At 39.2% G+C, this 23,901-nt stretch overlaps 2 protein-coding genes across 7 annotated transcripts in view; both read left to right on the top strand.

The window, feature by feature from the left end:
- The window catches only part of pcyox1 (prenylcysteine oxidase 1), a 16,862-nt gene extending 14,312 nt beyond the window's left edge, over positions 1 to 2,550 (top strand). The window contains exon 8 of the mRNA XM_088320220.1: positions 2,453 to 2,550. The gene's annotated coding sequence lies outside the window, so the exon portion shown is untranslated. The remainder of the gene's footprint in view (positions 1 to 2,452) is intronic.
- LOC148350541 (uncharacterized) lies at positions 2,478 to 23,901 on the top strand. Of its 6 annotated transcripts, none has more exons than XM_088320223.1 (12): positions 2,478 to 2,626; positions 2,713 to 2,763; positions 4,906 to 4,932; positions 8,379 to 8,429; positions 10,698 to 10,727; positions 10,806 to 10,823; positions 10,910 to 10,948; positions 12,089 to 12,124; positions 14,119 to 14,160; positions 14,238 to 14,267; positions 17,342 to 17,371; positions 23,789 to 23,901. In XM_088320223.1, exons 1-12 carry the CDS (start codon positions 2,572 to 2,574, stop codon positions 23,800 to 23,802), a joined length of 423 nt encoding a protein of 140 aa, XP_088176349.1. In that variant the 5' UTR covers positions 2,478 to 2,571; the 3' UTR covers positions 23,803 to 23,901. The 6 variants fall into 6 exon arrangements, with proteins under 6 accessions (XP_088176349.1, XP_088176348.1, XP_088176350.1 ...); XM_088320222.1 differs by having other exon boundaries at positions 10,803 to 10,823; XM_088320224.1 differs by lacking the exon at positions 23,789 to 23,901 and adding an exon at positions 19,848 to 20,688 and having other exon boundaries at positions 10,803 to 10,823.

Below are 23,901 nucleotides of genomic sequence, written 5' to 3'. Positions count from 1 at the left end.
GAGTTGTTTTACTCGTACTTTTTGCCTTGATTTACCGTATATAATTCAGGACGATTGTTTTCCCCTTTTCATAACATTTGTTTCTGGCACTTTGAGTAAAAATGTTGTGATAATGAGATAAAATCAAATGCCCTTTCATGTTTCATCTGTATCAATAGTGGTCTAGTGATTAAGTTTTGGCCTTTTTACTACCGTGGCCCGGGTTCAATTCCTATTGCATTCACTGTTTTGCAATTATGGTCAGTGACATTTTTCGACTAATAAATCATTGCACTATTATATACCGTGAGTGTGCTATCGCTATACACAAACAAATACAGTAGTTCTCAGATTCAGTGCGCCTTATAGTCCAGTTCACCTTATATATACAACAAAAGACTGTTTTTCTGGTGGTGTGCCTTATAATCTGGGATGTCTTATAGTGCGTAAAATACGGTACAGTACTCCAATAAAGCACTTTTAAAGGGGGTCATTGCACACTAACAAGAATCCACAAAGTCAAGCACAACCATTTTTTATAGAATTGTGAGATTTTTTTACAATCAATGTGTCCTTTATATACAGTAAGCTAATTATTGTTTGCCAAAAGAATCCTATTTGTATTAGACCGGTATCTCTACTTCCTCAGTTCTCTAAAATATTAGAGAAACTTTACAATGATAGACTTGAAAAATTTAGTGATAACCATAAATTGATCAACAGATCAGCAACAGTGGCTGTTATTGACGCAGTAGAAGAAATCACCCAAAGCATAGAAAAGAACAGATTCGTAGTTGGGTTATTTATTGACTTAAAAAGCATTCGATATCATTAATCACAATATACTATTAAATAAACTGTAAAGATATGGCATCAAGGGCGTGGCTTTGCAATTGATTCAAAGTTATTTGATGGGGAGGAAGCAATATGTGAAAATGGGAGAGTTGTCATCTGAATACTTGGGCATCTGCTGTGGAGTACCACAGGGTTCTATCCTGGGCCCAAAGTTATTTAATTTATATATCAAGATATTATTAATGTTTCAAAACTATTAAAATTGGTAATATTTGCAGACAACACTAACATTTTCTATTCAAATGATAATTATATTGATTTAGTAACTTGTATTAATCGTAAATTAATTAACCTAAAAAGATGGATGGATATAGATAAATTATCTTTAAATTTAAATAAAACCAAAGTAATATTCTTTGTTAATTGCAAGGCAAATATCGAAGTAAAAATGGATGGTGCTGCAATAGACACTGTATCAGAAATTAAGTTTTTAGGGGTCATAATAGACTATAAATTAAGCTGGAAAACACACATCAGACACATACAAACTACCGTTTCTAAAAGTATTTAAATAATGAATGAAACCAAATTCCTTTTAAACTATAATGCATTGTATTTATTATATTGTTCTCTAGTTCTGCCATACATAACATTGTGCAGAAGTCTGGGGCAATAATTACAAAAGTTCACTACAGACCCTTTTTATCCTCCAAAAACGTGCAATTAGAACAATACACAGGGTAGGATATCGGGGTCATACTAATATTTTATTCCTGCTAAATTGGATGATTTAGTAAAAATCTTCACTTCACAACTGCTACTTAAGGTCAACAAAAAAATAGTGCCAGAAAACATCCAAAAATTATTCATTTGGAAAGAGGGAAATTATAACTTAAGGGGCTGTAGTAAATTCATAATCCCAAAGGTGAGAACCACCAGGAAAAGTATGTGTGTGTGTGTGGAGTGTTCAAATATATGTACAAAAAAAACATTACTGGCAGAATACAGAGATGAAAAAAATGACGTGTAAGTGATAGTGGAGATTGGAAATGTTGCGTAGCAAATTGAAGGTTTACAACTATAGTTTGTTGTTATTGTTACTATTATTATATCATAACTGTTATTATTGCTATTGTTGTTATTATCATTGGTGTAGCATTATAACGTTAATAGATGGGTACTACGATGATAAGTATATAAAATATGTGACTATTGTAATTATTGATATCCGACCTATGTAATATGTATATCCGTGATATTTTGTTATATTTAGACACAAAAGAGGAGCTATCTGTGAAATGAAATTAATAAGGAAGATGAAGGTGTAGGGAAAATAAGCATCTGCTTCTTACTACCCCTTGTCAACATGTTATGTTGACATTATTTTTGTTGTCGAATCATTGTTTTGTCCTGTTTTTATTTTCTAATGTTCGAAATAAAGTTTTCATTCATTCATTCATTCATTCATATTTGTCAATGTCCTATTGTATCAGAGTGGATTAATAAAATAATAATATAAAAATTAGCTTCATTTGGTCAAAATTGTTGTGTTTTTGTTGTTGTTTTGGGGGTTCTTTGAGCACCCTCCTCTAAATAAAAGGACCATGTGATGGAAGGCCTAACAATAGCTTCCCATTGAGTCTGTGAATAAGGATGAGTCTGTTGTGGTGTGACTCAGGTAGTGAGGGGGACAATGGTACCAGAATCCAAGCAGGACATGTGACAGGACATCAGAGGACATAAAAGAAGATTGCCGCCGTTCGTCAAAAACACTCCCTTCCAGCTTTAAAAGTTAAGATGAGGTTTCTAGTGTCGGTGTTCACCGTGTTTTCTGCGGTAGCGCTGCAGTCCGGTAAGATCCTGAAAATATTTCGTGGGAATTTTATAGTTTATTCATACTTTCACTCACGCTGATAAAAAGATGGTCTCGTGTTGCAGCTCTCTCGGCTTCTCTGCAATCTGCTGGAAGCAACCAGAAGGTCCATCATGGTGAGTAGTTGTTTTAATTAGCCTTAAAAAAAACGCTAAATTACTAGGATTCTTACGGTCGTTGGCCAGAATTTGATGGATATGGGTATGAGCATTTTTTTTGTTCAACGGGCTGATTAAATATTTTTAATACCGGGTTATTTAGGCTCAGGTGCAGCCAAGCCTCTCCCTCCCTCTCACTCTCTTTCTGTCACTTACTCTACACACGCCGCGCCTTCTGATTGGATAAGCGACCGGGGTCAAAGCCACTTAAGCAGGAAGAATAGCGTTACAGCGGAGTAAACAGGAGCAGCTCTGCTAACTCCGAAGTCCGGACATGCCCGTGACTCAAGACCGCTGATCATATTGAGATTTTAAAAAGTCTGTAGTAGAAAGGAGTGTAAAAGTGTAGTTAACTTGTTTTAGGGAAGCACATTCTGGAAAAGACAGATATATGAGCTCTTATCATAACATTAGTTCGTCAATCAAGTGTGTGTGTTTGTGATTGAGAGAGCATAAAATGCACGCTCAAGTGAGAGGCAGAGTTTTTCCATCTGGCTCTGAAACATAGTGCCCAAACTTTTTTAAATTCACAAGCTCTGTTGAAATTTCGATGCACTTTTTAAGTTTATTTAAATCATGTTGGTTGTATTGACATTTTTCTTGATTTATTGTAAAAAAAAAACCTGGGAGTTTTGTAACTTTTGATATACCATCATAAGAGTTACTGCTAAGCCTAATTTTAGTTTTTGGTTTAAGTAAAAGTAAGTTGTTTTGAAAATTCTAATTTATAACAAAATATTCTATGTTTTTTGGGGGGGGCATTATAAACATTTTCTTACACCAGTTTTTAAGCTTCTACAGCAACTGAACATCGGCACCAGATATTGGTTATTAGCCTCCTCTTAATCCTAATAATCGGTATAGGCCCCGAAAATCCTAATTGGTCGATCCTTTTGGATTACCGTATTTTCCGCACTATAGGGCACACTGGCTCATAAGGCACACCTCCCAAAAAATTTTCAACCGTCTTTAATAAATACACGCTCTGAGAAAAGTTTGCAGTACTTGGCAATCAGCGTCGCGACCTCATAGCTCGCCTTTGCGGCATTTTCATTTGACTCGCAGGGTCTCGTAAAAAAGTGCTGCTGTGTTGTTAAAACAGCTTCCAGTTGCTTCACCTTTTCAAAGCGTTTGTTTATGGTTAGCTTTTTTTAGTCAGCATGTTTCTCTGGCAGTGCCTCTTTATATTATATTTTTCTCTTGGCAAAATAGGCAGACACAGTTGTTTTGTATAAAAGTCAGAAAACTTGAATTTTCCACTTGACCTGGATGCGGCGGCTCCGCCCACATTCAACTGTCCTTTTTATTCTTTTAATTATACACACCGAGTCTGAAATGGGGTTGGCTAAAGTTCTGACAGAAAGCCAATGGCGAGCTGGCCAAATTGCTACTGCCATCATCTGGTGAAATGGGATGTTTTTTTGTTTTTTTTGTCGAATGTATTTTATACTGTCATCAACATTACTGGCGGATCATATATTATTCATTTTATGACAGAGCCTGCAGGCCATTAAAAATTTGATCATGGGCTGTAACTGGCCCCCGGGTCAGACTTTGGACATGCCTGGCTCACGGTATATATTGGTGCAATGATTGACCAGTGGAAAAATATCAATGACCAAAATGGCAAAATAGTGTGTGCAACGGGATTTTATCCTAAGTCGCAGTGGTGAGAGCTCTGAAACCTAACCACTAGATCACTATGGATACAAATAACGTACGAAAAGGCATTCCATTTTATCTCATTATTGCACTACTTTAGCATTGCTAGAGACGAATGTTAAAGAATGGAGAAAAACAAAGTTGTCCTGAAATATATTAATAAATGCAAAAAAGCCAGCAAAGGAAACAACTATTTATTTAAGTCTTTTTTTATTTTCTAGCATTTGTTTCTGGCATCATGAATACAAGTAGTGCGTTCATGGGATAAAATCAAAATCATTTTCATATGTAATCTGTAAACCCGGTGATCTAGTGGTTCCGTTTCAGCACTCTCACCTCTCCAATCTGTGTCCGATTCCCGTTGCATACGTTGTTTTGCGATTATGGTGAGCATTGATTTACAAAATTTGATAATCACTTATTCATCTTTACTTGCAGATCCGCTATCAGAACTGCAGAAAATAGGTAATGTAGTGTTATTTTTTTTAAGTTGAGATTAATAAATTGATATCTGAAAACTGTGTTTGTTTGTTTTTCTATTTACAATTGTATTATTATGTATTTATATGTATTTATATTTATATTTTTATTTTCAAAAATGCCCAAATGTTAAACCTAAACATTGGTATCTGTACAATAACTGCTTGTTTCTGTATAATATTAATTTTTTAAAAAAAGTTTACAGAATTAATTTAAGATTAACAATGTGTGATAACCGTTGAAGGTCGGTAAAGATTATAATTTGAAATATAAACACCAAAATGTTGCCGGAGTTATAGCTTTAAAGCGTTAACTCTGAGTTAAAACTTTAACAAAATGGTGAGCTTTAGTTCTTAGCGGTTGCTTTGACCCTTCCTTTCAAGCAGATCCAAAACAAACTCAGCTTTAAATGCTTGAATCCTTGACAGTGAAAGTAATAAACCATTAAGACGGAGTTAAAACTATAAAGGTGGTGTCTCATCTCATCTCAATAGCTGCACCGCTTATCCTCAGTAAGGTCGCGGGTGCTGGAGCCCATCCCAGCAATCATCGGGCAGTGGGCAGGGGACACCCTGAACTGGTTGCCAGCCAATCGCAGGGCACACGGGGACAGACAACTCACTTGCTCAGTCACACCTAGGGACAATTTGGACCGGCCAATTCACCTGAAATGCATGTCTTTGGAATGTGGGAGGAAACCGGAGTGCCCGGAGGAAACCCACGCAAGCACGGGGAGAACATACAAACTCCGCACAGTAAGGCCGGGAGCTGGATTTGAACCCACGCAGGAGGTTCCCACGACCTCAGAACTGTGCCGCACACGCGCCAACCACTGCGCCGCCGTGCTGCCCAAAGGTGCTGTCCGTTACTTCAAAATATTCCATTTGCTGACGCCATCTTCTGGCTCAAATCATCATTGCAGCTCCTTGTGTTTGCACGTGCAATTATGTGAAAATCTTAGATGCGCTCGAATAAAATCTATCCTATTTAGACTTTTGGGGAATTTGGGTTGGCATTTGCACTGTATTTGAAACAGTCCTTTTCTTATTTTCACCATTTTCATCCCGGGAAAAAAACAAAAATGCAACCCCTCGCATATCACGCTCCTCCCCTTCATTACCCCTCCTCCTTCCCTCCAGCACAATGCGCTTCGTGGCTGGAACCACCCATGATAAGAGTAAGATAAAAGCAGATAGGCATGTTGGGAAAATATATATAAAGGCTCTTTGAACTCCGTTGGGCATTGTTAGCACATACTTAATAGAGAAAATATTTAAGTTTAAACTCTTAAGGACACCTCGAATTACGCACCCCACCTTTAACCTTTTCGAACTGAAAAGTCAGCTTGAGAGCTTCAACTTAGTTTTGACTTCTATGGTAAAGCAATTTTAAAACTTGGACCCATGACATTTAAACCAATAACGGAGTTAAATTTTGACCCGCCTTGACTCAAAAGCTATTTTTAGCTCTTTAAGGCTGCTTTGACAGCTCTAAAGGGAAAGTGTGTATTATTAGGCACCTCCTAGTGCAGGGGTCGGGAACCTTTTTGACTCAAAGAGCCATAAAAGCAAAAAATATGAATTTTATTTTGGGAAAGAGCCACACCATATATTATGAGACAAATTTACTAAATTGCTAAACCCGCGCCCCAGACAAGAGCTTAGTCTTCAGCACATTTATTTTTGATGATTTGATAAAAAATATGAAAAGAGAATAATGCCAGAGCCCCTGTCCCAAAATCAACAAACATACCACTTTAAACTTGTCTCTTTCTTGCAATTACTCAAGATCGGTTAAACTCCTTTTGACCCTTTTTTTCATACATATTGGTTTCAAAACCAGATGCAAGCAGTTATTGTGTAAAAACGTCACAACATTCTGCAAATAGGGAGCCTGATGAGCTCACTGTTGGCCCAGACGGCGTAGGGCGAGAGATGGGAGGGAGTGTTTGCACTTTTTGCATAGCTCCACCCATCCCTCCCACTCACCCAATCAAATGACTAAGTTCTCTTCTGGTGTTTTGGCGTATTTACAGTTCTGTGGATTCATCATAAGGTATCTGAACACTGAACACAGATTATATAGTGAACCTTTATACAAAGGATTCTTTAGCGTTGTACAGCCAAAACGAGTTCCCCCCCCCCCCCCCCCTTTTTTTTTGTGTGACACCTTGACTGTAAATTGTAGTGAAAAACGTGCCCTATATATACTGCGAAGTAATACCCTGTCATTTAGCTTTGGTTTGGCTTTGCGTGTGCCTGAATAGGATAAACATTTCAAGTTTTGAACAGGATGGAGAAATTTTGCATGCAATCAAATTTGTCTCTGAGCCACAGATACTCGTAGAAAGAGCCATATATGGCTCGCGAGCCATAGGTTCCCGACCCCTGTCCTAGTGGTTATAAACTCCATTTATTAAAAACAATTGTTTAGAAATGAGCAAAAATACATTACATATTATAAACACGCTTTATTTTATTTTCTAAATACTCGAAAATCGAGGAATTTGCATTTATTTTACATATAATGAGCCACACCTACTTAATTGTCCGCCATCTTGCTGCTACAGGCACCCAAAACATCGCCAAAGGCTGTGCAAAAATGAAAAGAAAAATGGTGAAGTTTGGTCACTTTGACACTCCCTACTTTGTATTCTTCTTTGTGTTTTTAGCACTCGTTTTCGGTTGCTCTGCACAACAGACAGGGTTGGGTAGGGTTACTTTAACTGGATTACTTTTGGATTACTCCAATACCAAATATGCTAATAAAAGACAAAAGAAACTAAATATGAACAACGTGATGACTCACAACACGTGGTAAGCTTTCTCTCCTGGCTTTGATCTCTTTGATCTCCGGCAAAACTAACATAAAATGCGACAGAAACAAAATGAAAATAAATCCAAACAGCTTGCCAACATCATTTTCCATGTTCCATGTATTCCGTTACTCCCCAAGCCTGCACAAAATTTAGTAATTGTATTCATATTTAGTTTCTTTTGTCTTTTATTAGCATATTCGGTATTGGAGTAATCCAAAAGTAATTGAAAGTAATCCAGTCAAAGTAACCCAACCCAACCCTGACAACAGAGCAACATCTATTGGTTAAATGATACACGCTGTCCTTTTAACGATTTTTACTCTGAGCTAATGCTTAAATTCTGTAAATGTTTACCCTCCATATATAACAGAAGCTGAATTACTAGTATACAATATAAAGTGGTGACAGTTGTAGTACTTTTGATTCAAAATATTACCACAAAATTGTTAGACATTTTTAATTCTGAATAGTAATCGTCTTAAAAAATTACTCGAATTTCCATGAAAACGCCTTCTAATTTTTAGTTCCCCGATTCCTGGTTCCACTACTCTCCCATCCCTAATTTCTATTATGAAAAAAATAACATATCATCAATTTTGCTTCTTGTGTTCAGATCAGCTGGAGTTTGAAGCCGCTCAGAGAAATGAAGCTGCTCAGCTAAACGGTATGCTACCGGTGACATGATGTACAGACGCTGCCCTAATTACGAACGAGATCGTTCATAAGTTGTGTTTGTCCGTAAGTCGCTTCAGTGCTATGTTTTGTATGTTTAAGGTTTATAAAATATGTTTAAGGCCTGTGTAAGTAACCTTTATTGTTTTGTACTAAAACATTTCATAAAATAATATGCTCTATAAAGATGAATAAAGTTGAGTTTACTTTTGGAAGATGGGCTTCAAGAGATGGGGATACTTCCTCCTCCGTGGTAAAAAGTGGCCCAAAAAAATTGTTCCGACCATTTTCTCAACCGCATCAAGCTTTCTTTTTCCACTTTCATTTCAAAAGAAACGGCTCGTGTCTTCTTTAACCTTTACAGCACGGGTGTCAAACAGGCGGCCCGCGGGCCAAATCAGGCCCGCTAAGGGATTGAATCCGGCCCGCGAGACAACGCTTAGAGAAGCACAAGAGAAAAACGAGCCACAGGTTGAAATATATCCACATGATGTTGCCAAAGCCTGTCAAAACCCTGTACTTGGATTTCTCTCTCACTCTCTCTCTTCCTTCCTTTTTCTCTCACTCTCTATCTCTCTTTCACTCTCACTGTCTCTCTTTTTCTCTTTCTTTGTTCCTCTTCCTCTCTGTGTCTTTTTACCTTCTTTTGCTCTCTTCCTTTTTCATTTTTCTCTCTTTTCTCTCTCTCCATCTCACTTGCTTTCTCCTTCTCTCTTTCTCTTTTTCTCCTTCTCTCTTTTTGATTTTCTCTTTGGATTTCATACTTTCTCTCTTTTAACCCCTTCTCTATTTCTCATTTCATCTCTTTTGTTTCTCTCTTTCTCTCTCTCTCTTTCTCCCTTTCTCTTTTTCTTTGTCCTACCCTCTCTACTTCTCTCTCCCTCCCTATTTTTCTCTTATTTCTTTCTCCCCTTTTTTTTTATCTCTAATCTACTTCTCCGGCCCCCGAGAGAATGTTTGTTCTATCGTGTGGCCCCCGGGTTAAAATGAGTTTGACACCCCTGCTTTACAGCAACCATATTGAATGGATGCATGAGACAATGAACAATAAAAACATTCTTAGCGCACTGGAGATACAGTATAGAATGTTTACACTCAAACTGGGAAGAGGAAGAGGATTTCTTTTTCGGGGTGGATGCTGGGTGAGCTCTCACAGCGCCACACGCTGGTAGCGGCAGAAAGAAGCACTACAGTACTGTCCGGTACTCTGGAAAAAGTTGCACACAATACAATATCTAACTTATAGTAATGTCTGTATATTTTACGACATCTCGAACTAAATGTTCGTATCTACCGTTTTACGTAAGTCGAATGTTCGTAAGTAGGGGAGCGTCTGTACAATGCAACGTGAATTATTATGCATACCTGTCAACCTCCTTGGCTCCATGCCCTTACAAGAGGTTGTATTTTCCCTTACAAAATACAAAATAATCTTACACCATTTTTTTTTTCAAACGTGTTTATTTATGTAGTTTAACATGTTATATTGTACATGTGTTTTGTTATATCATATATATTATTAATTACGGTAACATCTTGTTGTGAGATACTGAGTTGCTCGACATGAATGAGGTTTATTATAAAAAAGATTCAAAAATTAAGTAGCTTGGATGTTCACCGTAAAAGGAAAAAATACATGCAAATATAATTAAGTAGAATAATACATTTTCTTATTCAAATTATTAATTCATTTTCTGCATTTAATTATTGTTGGTAATATACTGATTAAAGGGATAAGCACAAACCTGTCTTTTTTCATTTTCTCCTTTTATACTTCCTTTTTTTCTTAACTTCTTTATACAACATAATAATTCGTAATATAATGCATCAAAGCAAGTGAGCCGTTTGACAGCCGGCTCTCTTTAATGAGTTGAGCCGAAAAAGCCGGTTCTCTAAAAAGAGACGGACTTCCTTTCACTACATAACTACCACATGAAATCCGAGGCTGCAGACGCATGCGCACAGTAGCATCAAAACGCTCGCTTCGTTTGCAACAAAAAATACGATGTCGAGATAGAGGCTACTGCAGCAAACTCGTTTGACTTGATTGTTTCGCCGTTTCGTGATAGTCGGTGTATACCGGGTGGTACCCATAATTGACAAATTTGCGTTTTTCCGTACAGATTTTCTTGTACGTCGTACACGTCTTAAAATGCATAATAAACGTAATTTGTACGGCAAAAAAGTACAGGTTGTCAGGTATGTATTATGTGTTAATGTGTTGCATTCAAGTGATATAGAGTATTTTTTGTATTCACAGACAAGCAGGTTGAGGGTACACGCTACCTCGGTGAGTGGGACCATAAACATTGCACCTAAACACTCTTTTACAAAAATTAATCTTTTGTTTTAAATATGCAAACAGAAGCTGCTACAGATGAATCTGGTAAACAGTCAAATAAAATCATGTTGCTACTATATCTGTTGCTGAAATGTAATATACACTTATATATATTTTTCTATTGTTCACAGTTGAAGTGCTCAGTGACGATTCAGCTCATGATACAGCAGGTAAATAATGCTTAAAACAGTGGAATAATTTAAAATGATATCAAACGATGAATTTATATGATTTGGATCAGGTATTTATGGAAACCGGAGATATTAATGGACATTTTTGGGGATAAGATAGTTAAACAGATGAGAGTTATGTTTGACAAACAAACCCCCAAAATATTAAGTTTTTGTTCATGACTCCACCATAAGAAAGAAACTGGCCAAAAATGGTATTCATGGTAGAGTTTCCAGGCAAAAACGACTGCTGCCACAAAAGAAAAGAAAAAGTCGTCTCACATTTGCCAAAAAGCATCTTGATTATCCTCAAGATTTTTGGAGAAACATTGTGTGGACTGATGAGTCGCAAATTGAATATTTTGGAAGGTGTGCAACCTGTTACATCTGGCGTGAAAATGGCACAACATTTGACAAAATAGCATGGTGGTGGCAGTGTGATGGTCTCGGGCTAATTTGTGGAATAATGAACTCTGGTGTTTACCAGATGATCCGTAAGAAGACCATCCGGATATCAGTTCCAGCCACGCACTCTTAGATCATGCAGCAGGACAACAATCCAAAACACACCAACAAGTTCACCTCTGAATGGCTTCAAAAAACAAAAACAAAATGAAGTCAAAAGTCCGGATTTAAATCCAATCGAGATGCTGTGCCGGGACCTTAAATGGGCAGTTCATGCTAGAAAACCCTCCACAATGGCAGACTTGAAACAATTTTGCAAAGAAGTGTGGGCCAAAATTCCTCCACGGTGTTGTGAAAGACTCATTGGCAATTATCGTCAACATATAATTTCTGTTAGCACTGCAAAATTGTGGACCAACTTGCTATTAGGTTCAGGGGTTAATTCCTTTTCACATAGGGCCAGATAGGTTTCGGATTTTTTGTGCCTTAATAAATGGAATCAATATTTCAAAACTGCATTTTGTATTTCAATGGGTTGTCTCTGTGTTACAATAAAATTGGGTTGATGATCTGAAACCTTTGTGAGTGATAAAAATGCAAAAAAACGCAGAAATCAGGAAGGAGGCAAATACCCTTTCACGGCACTGTATATTTGTAGGTTTTTGTTTATTCCTACATTATTTCTCCTCTATACACAAGCAACTAAACGTCCCCGATGTATTTTTATTTCCACAGTGGAGATCCATGGGGACCTTTCGACCGATGCAGCAGGTGAGTGCAACACGTGCTAAAATGCTGCACACTTGCACCGCATTACATAACAGTAGCCTAGATGGTAAGGCGCCCGCTTTGAGACTGGGAGGTCGGTGGTTCGCGCCCCGGCCGAGTCATTCCTAAGACTTAAAAAGTGGTCGGCGGCGCCCTCTGTTGGCTGCGGCTGCATCGGCTCGCTACAACGGGTCAGGTGCAATCGACATTTCGTTCTGTGTACATTGTTACACAGAATGACAATACAAGGAAATTATTATTATTATTATTACTTCCTTAATCTCCCTTCTCTAATGTGTCATTCGCGAACAAACCGGCCCTATGAGCCGACTCTTCACCAATCAGGAATCGTCTCCCTTCAATACAATTTTTTTTTCCTCGTTTTCTTTAACATTATATAGGTGTACGTGATTAGTCAATATTCGTGGTTTCTCTAAGTGGACAATACGGAGGACAAAAATGGCAAAAAAAAGAAATGAGTCAAAGCAGAAAAGGACCCAAATTTGGTCTTGATTGAACGATTATTACACCTTTTGGTTGATATTTTTCTGGGGTACTGTCTAGTTTCAGTCTTAATTGGTTGAAAATTGAGATGTAAACAGTTGAGAGTTATTTTATTATATAGATAGTAGCTCACGGATCCCTTAACCGACTGAGTTGTAGGGGCACCATTTCCTGTGGTGTGTCTTGGGCAAGTACAGCACGGTGAAGCCCATCCCTTTCCACATCGTTTTTTTTTTTGGGGGGTTGGTGTTTGCTCCCCCACGTGAAAAAAAAAATTCTGGTTACCAGTAGCATGAGAAGCCTCCTGATCTGACTCCGATAAAGCACCTTCATCATCTTGTCAGTGTTGTTTTACGGTGTATAGTAATCTCTCGCTGTAACGCAGTTTACTTTTGGCGGTTTTCGATACCTCGCAGATTTTGAATTGATTTGTTTTTATTGTCCTTGATATAAACGTATCATACATTGTGTTCTGCAGCAGACAGCACACAGCAAATGGTATCACAGGGGCAGGAGTGTGTGTGTGTTGGGTGGGCGTGACTGTGTGCGCAACAGTTATAGGCTGTTGTATAGATAGATGGATAGATAGATAGATACTTTATTCATCGCTGCAGGGAAATTCACATTTCCAGCAGCATCCCTGTGCTGAGAAACAATACAATAATAAAGCAAGAAGAATACAATATACAAATACCCAATGTGACATGCTTATACCTACTGTAGCGTGTTCTATAGAGTATCTAGATAGTGCTACACAGAATACATATTGCAATAAAATTCGGTAATATGCTGTTAGTCAAACAGGGTGGGCGACGCATAAGTCAAGGTGTCCAACTATAACAAACTGAGAAGCACGGCTACAGCTGCAGCTTGTGTTTCAGTGGCTCGTTACATTGAAAATAAATTCATCAATTAAATCACACTCAAAGAAGAGTCAGAAGAGCACCAAGAAATGGTGATTGGCTCCTTGGATCGTTATCGGGTCCGGGAAGGGACTGAAGTGGAGTCGGGAGAGAAAAGAATAGCCGTGCAGCGGGTCTGGGCCCGATCCTGTATCTTACCAACGCAAAATCCATTACCCATGAAACGGATAACCTGATTTAAGAGTTCATCTTTTGCGTTTTTTTCCCATCTAGTCTTGAGTTGATTGAATTTTTAATACAAAAAAGTTAAATGTTTAAACAGGCTAAAAGTTTACGACAGAGTGAAAAAATAAAGGCTTTTAAAATAATCGTAGAATAATAAATTTTTCAAAATGAATTAGGAATTGATTCGGTTACTTTAGTGTTCATATTATATGGCTTAAAACAACAACAAAATCTGAAAAGCCATTTGGGAGTCGAAGTAGTCGACTCTTTTTAGTCAGCAGAGTCGCAAGAGTCGGTTCTCTAAAAAGAGCCAGAATTCCCAGGGGCGACTCTGCCGACGCCCCTAAACATTAAAGGGCTAGTGAGGCGTAGAATATAACGTGACCCGCTTGTGTCTTTTTACAGGTGCCAAGTGTCTGTGTTCTTCCGAGGAAATGTTGGCACAAGGTGAGTTTAGCAATACTCACGTTAGGAAAGCTGCCAAGTGATTCAATCAACAATCTTGTGTAATTGTTGCTTTCCAGGGCAACAGAAGCAGCCAGAAAGCACATCAGGTAAAACGAAAGCCACACTCGAATGATTATTGTTTTCACTTCCGACACCAGGCAGGGTTGGGTAGGGTTACTTTAACTTGATTACTTTCAAATCCCGGCTCGTCCGTGTTACATGTCGAAGTGTCCTTGGGTAAGACACTGAACCCCTAACACCCCCAATAAGCAGGTTAGCGCCTTACATGGCTGCAAGGCCGCTATTGGGAAATGTGGAGCACATTGTAAAGCGCTTTGGGACGTCATTGACTTGAAGAGCGCTATATGAAATGCAGATCATTTCATTTCATTTCAATTACTTTTGGATTACTCCAATACCAAATATGCTAATAAAAGACAAAAGAAACTAAATATGCATAAATTTACTAAATTTTGTGCAGGCTTGGGGAGTAACAGAATACATGGAACGGCAAAAATGATGTCGGCAAGCTGTTTGGATTTATTTTCATTTTGTTTCTGTCGCATTTTATGTTAGTTTTGCCGGAGATCAAAAAGATCAAAGCCAGGAGAGAAAGCTTACCATGTGTTGTGAGTCATCATTTTATTCATATTTAGTTTCTTTTGTCTTTTATTAGCATATTTGGTATTGGAGTAATCCAAAAGTAATTGAAAGTAATCAAGTTAAAGTAACCCTACCCAAGCCTGCACCAGGTAATACTTTCTGTCATGGCATTTCATTTCGTCTGCAACATTTAAATTAGAATTAAATGCTATTTTGAAATGACGCCGTGTAGAATCCCTTATCTGCACCGCTTATCCTCAGTAGGGTCGCGGGTATGCTGGAGCCCATCCAAGCTATGTTCTGGTAGTAGGCAGGGGGACACCCTGAACTGTGTGCCAGGCAGTCGCAGGGCACACAGAGACAGACACCACACTAGGGACACTTTGGACCAGCCAATTAACCTGACGGGCATGTTTTTCGAATGTGGGAGGAAACCCACGCAAGCATGGGGGGAACATGCAAACTCCACACAGTAAGGCTGGTTTCTGGATTTGATCCCATGACCTCAGAACTGTGCTGCATGTGTGCTAGCCTCTGCGCTGCCGTGCTCCTGACCTATCTATTTTTTTTCTTTTATGAAGTAATATACTGTCAAGACCAAAACAGAGACAGGACCCACTTGCGTAACGTTTCTCTCAGTTTTACTGGAAGAAAGGAAAGGGTTGCCCCCCCGATCCGGTGATCGCTGGTCGCGGGAAGCAGGTCGCTCTAAACGCGGAAGTGGGACTTCCGTGGCGAGCAATGGCGGTGTCGGGAATGGAAAAAACAGGTCCGTAGCCGGGACAGGAGAGCAAAAAAACGTGGTCGGGATCAGAAACGAGTTGAAAGCCAGGAGAGGAGAGTACACGAGGTCCGGATCAAAAAACGGGTCGAAGCCAGGGAACAGACGAAGGCAAAAACAGGTGTGAGTCAGGGTTGAAAAAGCTTGCCTAGAGTAAACTGAGGTTCGCAGATGGACTGACAACAGGTGACAGAAATGAGTGGATTCAAATAGGGACAGGGAGCCAATCAGAGTCCGAGGCAGTTGGCGCCAAAAGAGCGGGCACAGCTGATTCACATCAGTAATCATGACATATACATAGAGTCATCTACATGTTATATTTTTTTTAATATTGTTTTGAATTAGATTATTTTCATAAAGTTCATTTATGAAACAGTTACAATAACAGTAAATTAATATATTAGGTCCCAGTTTTAAGCACTTGATTTGATATTTAGTTACCATTCCTAGAATTGTATTTTTTTCGTAGTTTGTAGCATTTCTATAGTTGTATTTTTGTAGTTAATCTGTAGTATTTCGATAGTACTATTTTTGCATTAGAGTATTACTGTAGTAGTGTTTTTGTGGTCATTCTGGGGTATTTCTTTAACGTTCAGAATAAACGCAAAATGTAGTTTTTTTCTAGTATTACTGTAGTTGTGTTTTTATAGTACTTCTGTAGTATTATTTCTGTAATACTATTTTTGCATTATAGTATTACTGTAGTACTATGTTTGTAGTTATTCTGTGGTATTTCTTATATTTTCAAAATGTCCAGAAAAATAATATACACGGGCCCTGTTTTAAGCAGGTCAACCTTGAAACTTGGATATTTACTTTTGTTATGAGGTACGAGAACAGGATCAGGACCCAAACGCGTGACGTTCCCACACAAGCCTTTTATTTTGTGGGAAATGGGAGTCATGCACGTTAGGCAGCGGTGTGGCGTGGAAAGACTGGAAGCCAGAGACCGACTAGATCGATTCCAATTGCCCGAGTTGACATCGGACAGATAGGGTCGATACCGGACAGGACGGGACAGACAGGATAGATAATGAAACAGAATGTCGAAAATAAACCGGAGTAACTCGACGGGAACGAAAGCTGGAGAAAATTTGTTTGCAAATATCTCTCATCTCATCTCATTAGCCGTATCGCTTATCCTCATTAGGGTCGCGGGGGGGCTGGAGCCCATCCCAGCCATCTCCGGGCAGTGGGCAGGGGACACCCTGAACTGGTTGCCAGCCAATCGCAGGGCACACAGGGACAGACAACTCGCTCGCTCATTCACACCTAGGGACAATTTGGACCGGCCAATTCACCTGAAAAGCATGTTTTTGGAATGTGGGAGGAAACCGGAGTGCCCGGAGGAAACCCACGCAAGCACGGGGAGAACATACAAACTCCGCACAGTAAGTCCGGTGCTGGATTTGAACCCACACAGGAGGTTCCCAAGACCTTAGAGCTGTGCCGCACACACGCTAACCACTGCGCCGCCGGTTGCAAATATATGTTAGGTTAATGTTTGTTATTATAAAATATTGCTTTATTTGTTTGATTGTTTTAGAAGTTTTCAGTAGGTTTAATTAGGTTCCAAGGACTATATGTCTCATTTAAAAAAAAAATGAAAACATCAATCTTGCCCTCGGCCTGTAGCTGGATTTTGTCTTTGACCCTCCGTCCATTTGACTTTTACACCCCTGGACTAAATCGTGTCTAAAATAGACCAAAATATAGCAATGCTGGGTGGGTTATAGAGGCATCTTGTTCTGATGTACCTAATTCTATGGCCTTTTTTTCTCCATGTGGCGGGAGAAGATGACAGTGAGGATTCAACCAAAGAACAAGGTGACCCAACACACACAAACAAACCGCTTTGTTTTTTTAATCTACCCTAAACAATCCAATGACATGATGTATTTCACAACTGATTACCTAACTTTAAGCTCAAAGTCCTTATCAAACCTAAATTCTAAAACGAGGGGGTCAAACTCAATTTACTAAAGGGGGCGCTGGACTTAGGGTCTGGGTGATGTTGGGTCATAACGGCCTTTTGATAAGGAATCTTTTTTTCATTTTCTAAAACACAAAATAATCTCAGTAATGATGACATGGTGGTTAAGGAAAAAATGGAAACAAGAAACTAATGTAGTGATAAAAGACAACGAATGGGAAAAAACATTGAAAGAGGGACACAAAATAACCAATAGTCCGACATGAAGGGAGTTTGAATGGAAAGTAAAAATGCGATTCTTCTATACACCCTCTATCACTTCAAAATATAAAAATACCTCAAATCTATGTTGGCGTAACTGTGGGGGGGGTCGGAGACTTTACGCATATTTTCTGGAATTGCCCTGTAATATTACATTTTTGGAGAAGTATCCAGACAGAAATAAAATTCATTATTGGCTGGGAGTTGCGGTTGGACCTAATGGCCTACGTAGTAGGAATTTTGCCAGAAGAATTACTGTCTGGTCAACAGAAATATATACTAAAGGTTATGCTTCTGGTAGCAAAGAAAATCACATTGTCCTGGCTGAAACCGCAACCTCCTGACATAAAACAATGGAGAGACAAATTAAAGCAAATGTACATTATGGAAAAAATCACTGCAAGACTTCAACTGAAACTCGATCTGTTCGAGAAAAGATGGAAGCCTATCACACAAATTTTACTTGATGTCTAAACACCTCCCCCACCATTTTTTCTTTTTCTGTTGTTTCTTCTGTTATTTATGGGTGTGTCAAGTGTATATGTTTTGTGCTTGTGTTGATGTATGATGGTGGAATCAAACCTCTGTCAAAATTTGTGTGAGAAATAAAAAGTTATAAAAAAAAACACAAAATAATCAAAAAGAAGAAAACACATTTTAAGAATCAAGAAGAAAATCAATCTGTAATAAATAAAGAAAATATGAAATAATACAGGGTATAATAAACACTTAAGAAAATAAATATGAGAGTGGTAAGCTATAATTAACTACGTTTACCCAAAGGTAATACATCATCCAAAGTTACATGCATGGAGCATCCACTGTCCTTTAAGCTTCAGTTCAACAGCGGTGATCAGCTAATTTGTTGAAACTAGTATTTTCTGCCAAGGGCTAAACCCAAAAGTAGCGTGCTAATCCCATTCCGGGGCAGACGTACATTGATTTCAAAACATTAGCGTTTGAATTTTGTATCCTGCTTAACTAATTAGCGAGGAAGTAGCATCCATATTAAACTCTAACATCAATTTCATATTAAGGCAGGGGCCAAAAACTTGCGGGATGCGAGTTTGAGACCCCTGCTCTAGTCTCCACCAGAGCTCATTAACATGGAGCCTATGGGCATCACATAGCCTCCTGAGAACACTTGCTTCGCCTGCAGACTGGTTCTAAAAATAGTTCAATCGTATTTCAACTTCAACTTTATGGTCGAATAAGCTATATGCACAACATACTGCACAGATAATATGACTTCCTCTTTCCCGCATGCAAACTTGCGATAAATAAGACACAAAACAAAAGAAAAGAATGTAAAAAAATATGCACATACAATATAGAAATACATCAAATTTAGAATAAAAATGTGCAAAGTAAAGCCAGAATCAAAATAGAGTTGTGTTGCATTGAGATGCTGTCCTTGAGCCTGCTGGTTCTGGCTCTAAGACCGGGAGGGATGTGAGGCGGACACTAATGACGTTTTTAGCTGTTCTCACAATGCGCTGGAGAGTTTTTTGGCAGTTTCTAGCTGGAATGATGTTTTAGTGGTGACTGAGCCTATGTCAACCCTACTTCAAATGACTACAACCTTGTAATAACCTAATAACAACATAAACAGCATAGTAATCACATGATGATAAGATTTTTTAAATTTTAGATATACAAATCAAACTTGCCGCCTTTTGCGCGAAGAATTGGTAACAAAAAGCAGCTCTCAGCTTCAAAAAGATTGTCGTCCCCTGGTCTCGACACATTAGGGCAGGGGTCCTTTACATCAGAGGATATCTTATTGCCACCATGTGGACATTATTAGGAAAACAAAAAAGTGGCGTGAAAATGCTATTACCTTCTGACAGCATGTAAAGAAGTCCTGTTATGAGGGAGATGAAATGTCTTCCTCTGTCTTTTGTGGCTTTTCGAGAAACTTGAAATTGAAGTTGGTGTCCAGTAGTTCAAAATAATACTTGCTGACGCCATCTTCTGGCTGAAATCACTATTGGAGCCTCTGTCAAGTTCCTTTTGTACAGTATGTGTCTCTTAGACGCGTTTAGATAGGTTGGCATTTGGACTTTATTTGAAACAGTCCCCTTCTTACTTTCACCATTTTCATCCTAGAATGAAAACAACCAACGGGCTTGTGAAATCACTCCCCTGCCACTGAAATCTCTTCCACTCCCTCATGGCAACATGACTCAGCTGGGAGATATTTGAAATCTTGTGCTTCTCCACCTTCTACTTGAGGATGCCCCCAGAGATGTTCTATTGGGTTTGGATCTGGAGAGATGCTTGAGCAGTTCATCCCCTTTACCATTGGCCCCTTTAGAAAAGCCATGGTGATCTTTTAGGTGTATTTGGGGTCATTGTCATGTTAGAACATTGCCCTGCAACCCAGTTTCGGGGGTAAAGGATCATTCTCTGCTCCAGTTTTTTACAATACATGCTTGAATTTGTGTTTACCCCAATGAAATGCGACTCCCTAACTCCAGTTGCACTCATGGAGCCCCAAACCATGACATTCCCAACACCATGCTTGACTTAAGGCACGACACTTGAGATCATACTCGTCAAGCTCCCCCTATGTTCTATAATAATTGCAAATCCTCCACATTCAGCAATAATGAACCTTACCAACACATCACAGCACCTATTTACTCACAGCAAGACATACTATGTAGAACAACTAGACTATTAGCGTAGTTATCTAGGATCACGTTGTTGTCTGCTACCAGTGAGTGAGATGACCTGGATTAGAGCCAAAATGGGCAAAACGGAATTGTGTTTTTTGGGTTTTTTAGTCTAAAAATTGTTATTCTTTATACTCAATGTAAAATGGTCAAACAACTTTTAAAATCCCGGGAAAACTTTACTGGTATGCGATCTCTGTAACTCCTCCTTGTAACCCTTCTTCCACACATTCGTTAAACCCTCATAATAAACTCGCAAATTATTTCGTTAATATCTATCTTATTACTGTATTTTTTAGCACTGATTACTGTTTAAAGTCTTTTTAGTGATCAGGCAACTAGTTCAGGGTGTCCCCTGCCCACTGCCCGAAGATAGCTGGGATGGGCTCCAGCACCCCCGTGACCCTACCGAGGATAAGCGGTGCAGATAATGGATGGATGGATAGTGATCAGTAAATGAGTTTTATAGCTATACCGATTAGATTTCAGAGGATATCTATAAAGAATCGCCACCGTGTAACAATAATCCAAAAAATAACAAAATGACTATTCTCTGTGCTTGGCCCAGTACCAGTCCAGGACCCCGTTGTCGTGGAACTCAGTCTTATTGTTTACTCAAGCTGTCAAGGTTTCTAACCCCGCGATCGTGGCCTGAAAGTGAGAAGAGAGTAAACATATCCTTAACCGCCATTGCGGTAAAAAAAGGACCGTCAGTGCTCGGGTGCTTGCCAATGTGAGCTTATGCAACGCAGCACGTTGTGGTTGGAGCCGGCCGCAGCCAGTCTCCGTCAGCTGAAAATAGTCAAAAGCCTTTTATAGACCTTGGCCGAGAAGACAACATTCACACATACCGCACCGGCCTCCTTTTTTAGTTTGTGTCCTCCAACTTTTTGAGTAATGCGAGCGAAAACTGGGGCATTGTTTTCCGTATCCAGGCCAACAATCTCCTGCCGCTTTACTAAATTTGTGTGTGCCACTTTCAGCGGTTGAGTGAAAAAACTACAGGCTTGTATCTTATACAGCAGGGGTCGGGGACCTATGGCTCGTGAGCCGTTTCCTGGCTCTTTTCAGGAGTACGTTTGGCTCGGAGATAAAATAAAAGATGGGCATTTATCTGCTACCTTGTAACATTAATGTGAAGCCGAATTTAGCATATACAAAGCAGGAACAACACTGGATACAATGTAGGTTTAGTCCGGTATATATATATACATATTCATGACAAAAAGTTACCAAACACCAGGGCAGACAACTCTGTAAAGTTGCCTGCCCCATTTTTCACACCATCAACATTGTTGCAAAGTATTAAGGATTGATAATCAGAATATATAACAGAACAACTCTTTAAAATTAGGTTTATTATAAATCTACTTATAACATTCATTGCATGTATATGACATCGCTGTTTTCCATCTGTATTGACTCATCTTCATTCATGCAATGTTTGCGTTGCGTCGTCTGCTCCAAGCCACGTGAACTCCTCTTTCCACAATGCTTTTCATGTACATTTACGTTTTTTAGCGTCATAAATTTTGTTAGCTTCTTTTGAATATTTCTTCTTGGGCTTAGGTTTTGGCTTGATTCCTAACCATTTTTCTTGTTTTCTCTGTGCGTCTACTTTGGAAAATGTTATGCAAATGCGCAACCTTATAACGCTTGGGAAAGTCCGGAAGCTCGAATTTATTCCATGTAGGCTTCTGATTGGCTGCCGAGCATGCAAATTGCCAAACGAACCGAAATTTCCAAACCTAACGAAGATTTCAAAATCGGAATAAAGCAAACGTTTGATTTAAAAAAAAAAAAAAAAAGAAAAACGAAAGATTTTTTTTTTTTCTTGAAAAAGTTGTCGGCCACAAGGGCAGAGATGTTGTGTAAGATTTAAGACATTTTAATGCCAATAAAGTGTCATGATGACCGATATGAATCACCTGTGCCCGCTCCTTTGGCACCAACTGCCTCGGACGCTGATTGGCTCTCTGTCCCTATTTAAACCCACTCCTATCTGTCCCCTTTTGTCAGTCCGTCTGCGAACCTCAGTTTACACTAGGCAAGCCTTTTTTCGACCCTGACTCCAATCTGTTTTTTGCTCCTGTCTGTCCCCCGGCTTTGACCCGTTCTTGATCCTGTTCACGTCTACTTTCCTGTCCTGGCTTTCGACTTTTTGTGTCCTTGACCACATCTACTCTCCTTGCCTGGCTTACGACTTACTTCCGACCCGACCACGTTTTTTGCTCTCCTGTCCCGGCTACTGACCCGTTTTTCCGTCCCCGACACCGCCATCGTTCGCCACGGAAGATCCGCTTCCGCGTTCAGAGCAACTTGCTTCCCGCAGCCCGTCCTCTTTCCTTTGACAAAAATTGTGAGAAACGCAACGCAATTGGGTCCCGTTTCCATTCTGGTCCTGACTTAAAGACCTCATTTTTAGAATAATGAATTTAATGGTTTTTAAGAATTTTCAAGGATCCACGGGAACCCTGATATAGCTCGGATGCCAAACCGATCCCATGCAAACTTTCGACATGCTTATCCAAATTAGACCGAGGGAAGCCTATTGTTGCGCACGCAAAGCCGAACCAACGCTGGAATTCTTAGCGGCACGGTCCAATGTATATAGAGCACATTGGACCGTACCACTGTAGTGTTTACAGTCAAGGTGTCACACCTGAAAACTCGTTTCAGCTGTACATCGCGAAGGAATCCTTTATATAGAAGCTCATTAAACAATTTATGTGAGAATCTTTCTAACAAAATCCACAGAACAAACTGTAAACACCCCAAAACTCTAGCAAAGCACCCAGAACTATTTGATGAGCAGTAGGAATGGGCGGAGCTACACACAGAGTGCAGGCCCTCTTTGTCCCCTCGCCCAGTGCCGTCCGCAATGAAGGTAAATAGGTTGGTATCCTTGTCCGCAGTATTTTGTGACATTTTTACAAAAAAAATTTGCTCGCACTTTGCTTTGAAACCATTATTTAAGACAAAAATGACAGGCTAAGTGAGACTCAACTCTCTCAAGTAACTGCGGGAGGGGGGGACATGTTAAAGTGTTATATTTATATTGATATTTGACACAGGTTCTGGCATTATTATTATTTCACATAAAATGCGCTGAAGAATTGGGTTTTGTCTGGAGAACTGATTTTACGGTTTTGATTAATTTTATCCCAAAATATTGGGTGTGTTTCCTCTCGAAAAAAAATATAAATATTCTAGTTTTTTTGGGCGCTTCGGGTTATATGGACAAGATTTCACTGCACCCGTTTGGGGAAAAAAAACAACCTGTTAAGTGTGTTTATTCCAGAAATGCCGATTCCTGTTATTTGAGCCTAGTGTTGGGAATTTAACCTTTGCCTTTGTTTTTGTGTCTAACAGACGAAGTTGAGTGACAGCACAACTGGATCAGAGCTCTCTTTACAGTGTGGCTGCACCAACTCAACGAAATGCTAATCCATTTTTAATTAAATAAATGTAGAAATATTGAAAGA

Source organism: Urocampus carinirostris, chromosome 16 (genome assembly GCF_059441175.1).
Source record: "Urocampus carinirostris isolate Australia breed hairy pipefish chromosome 16, RoL_Ucar_1.0, whole genome shotgun sequence".
Lineage (NCBI taxonomy): Eukaryota > Metazoa > Chordata > Actinopteri > Syngnathiformes > Syngnathidae > Urocampus > Urocampus carinirostris.
Note: the sequence above shows the minus strand (reverse complement) of the source record. Positions and strands in the feature narration are given on the sequence as shown.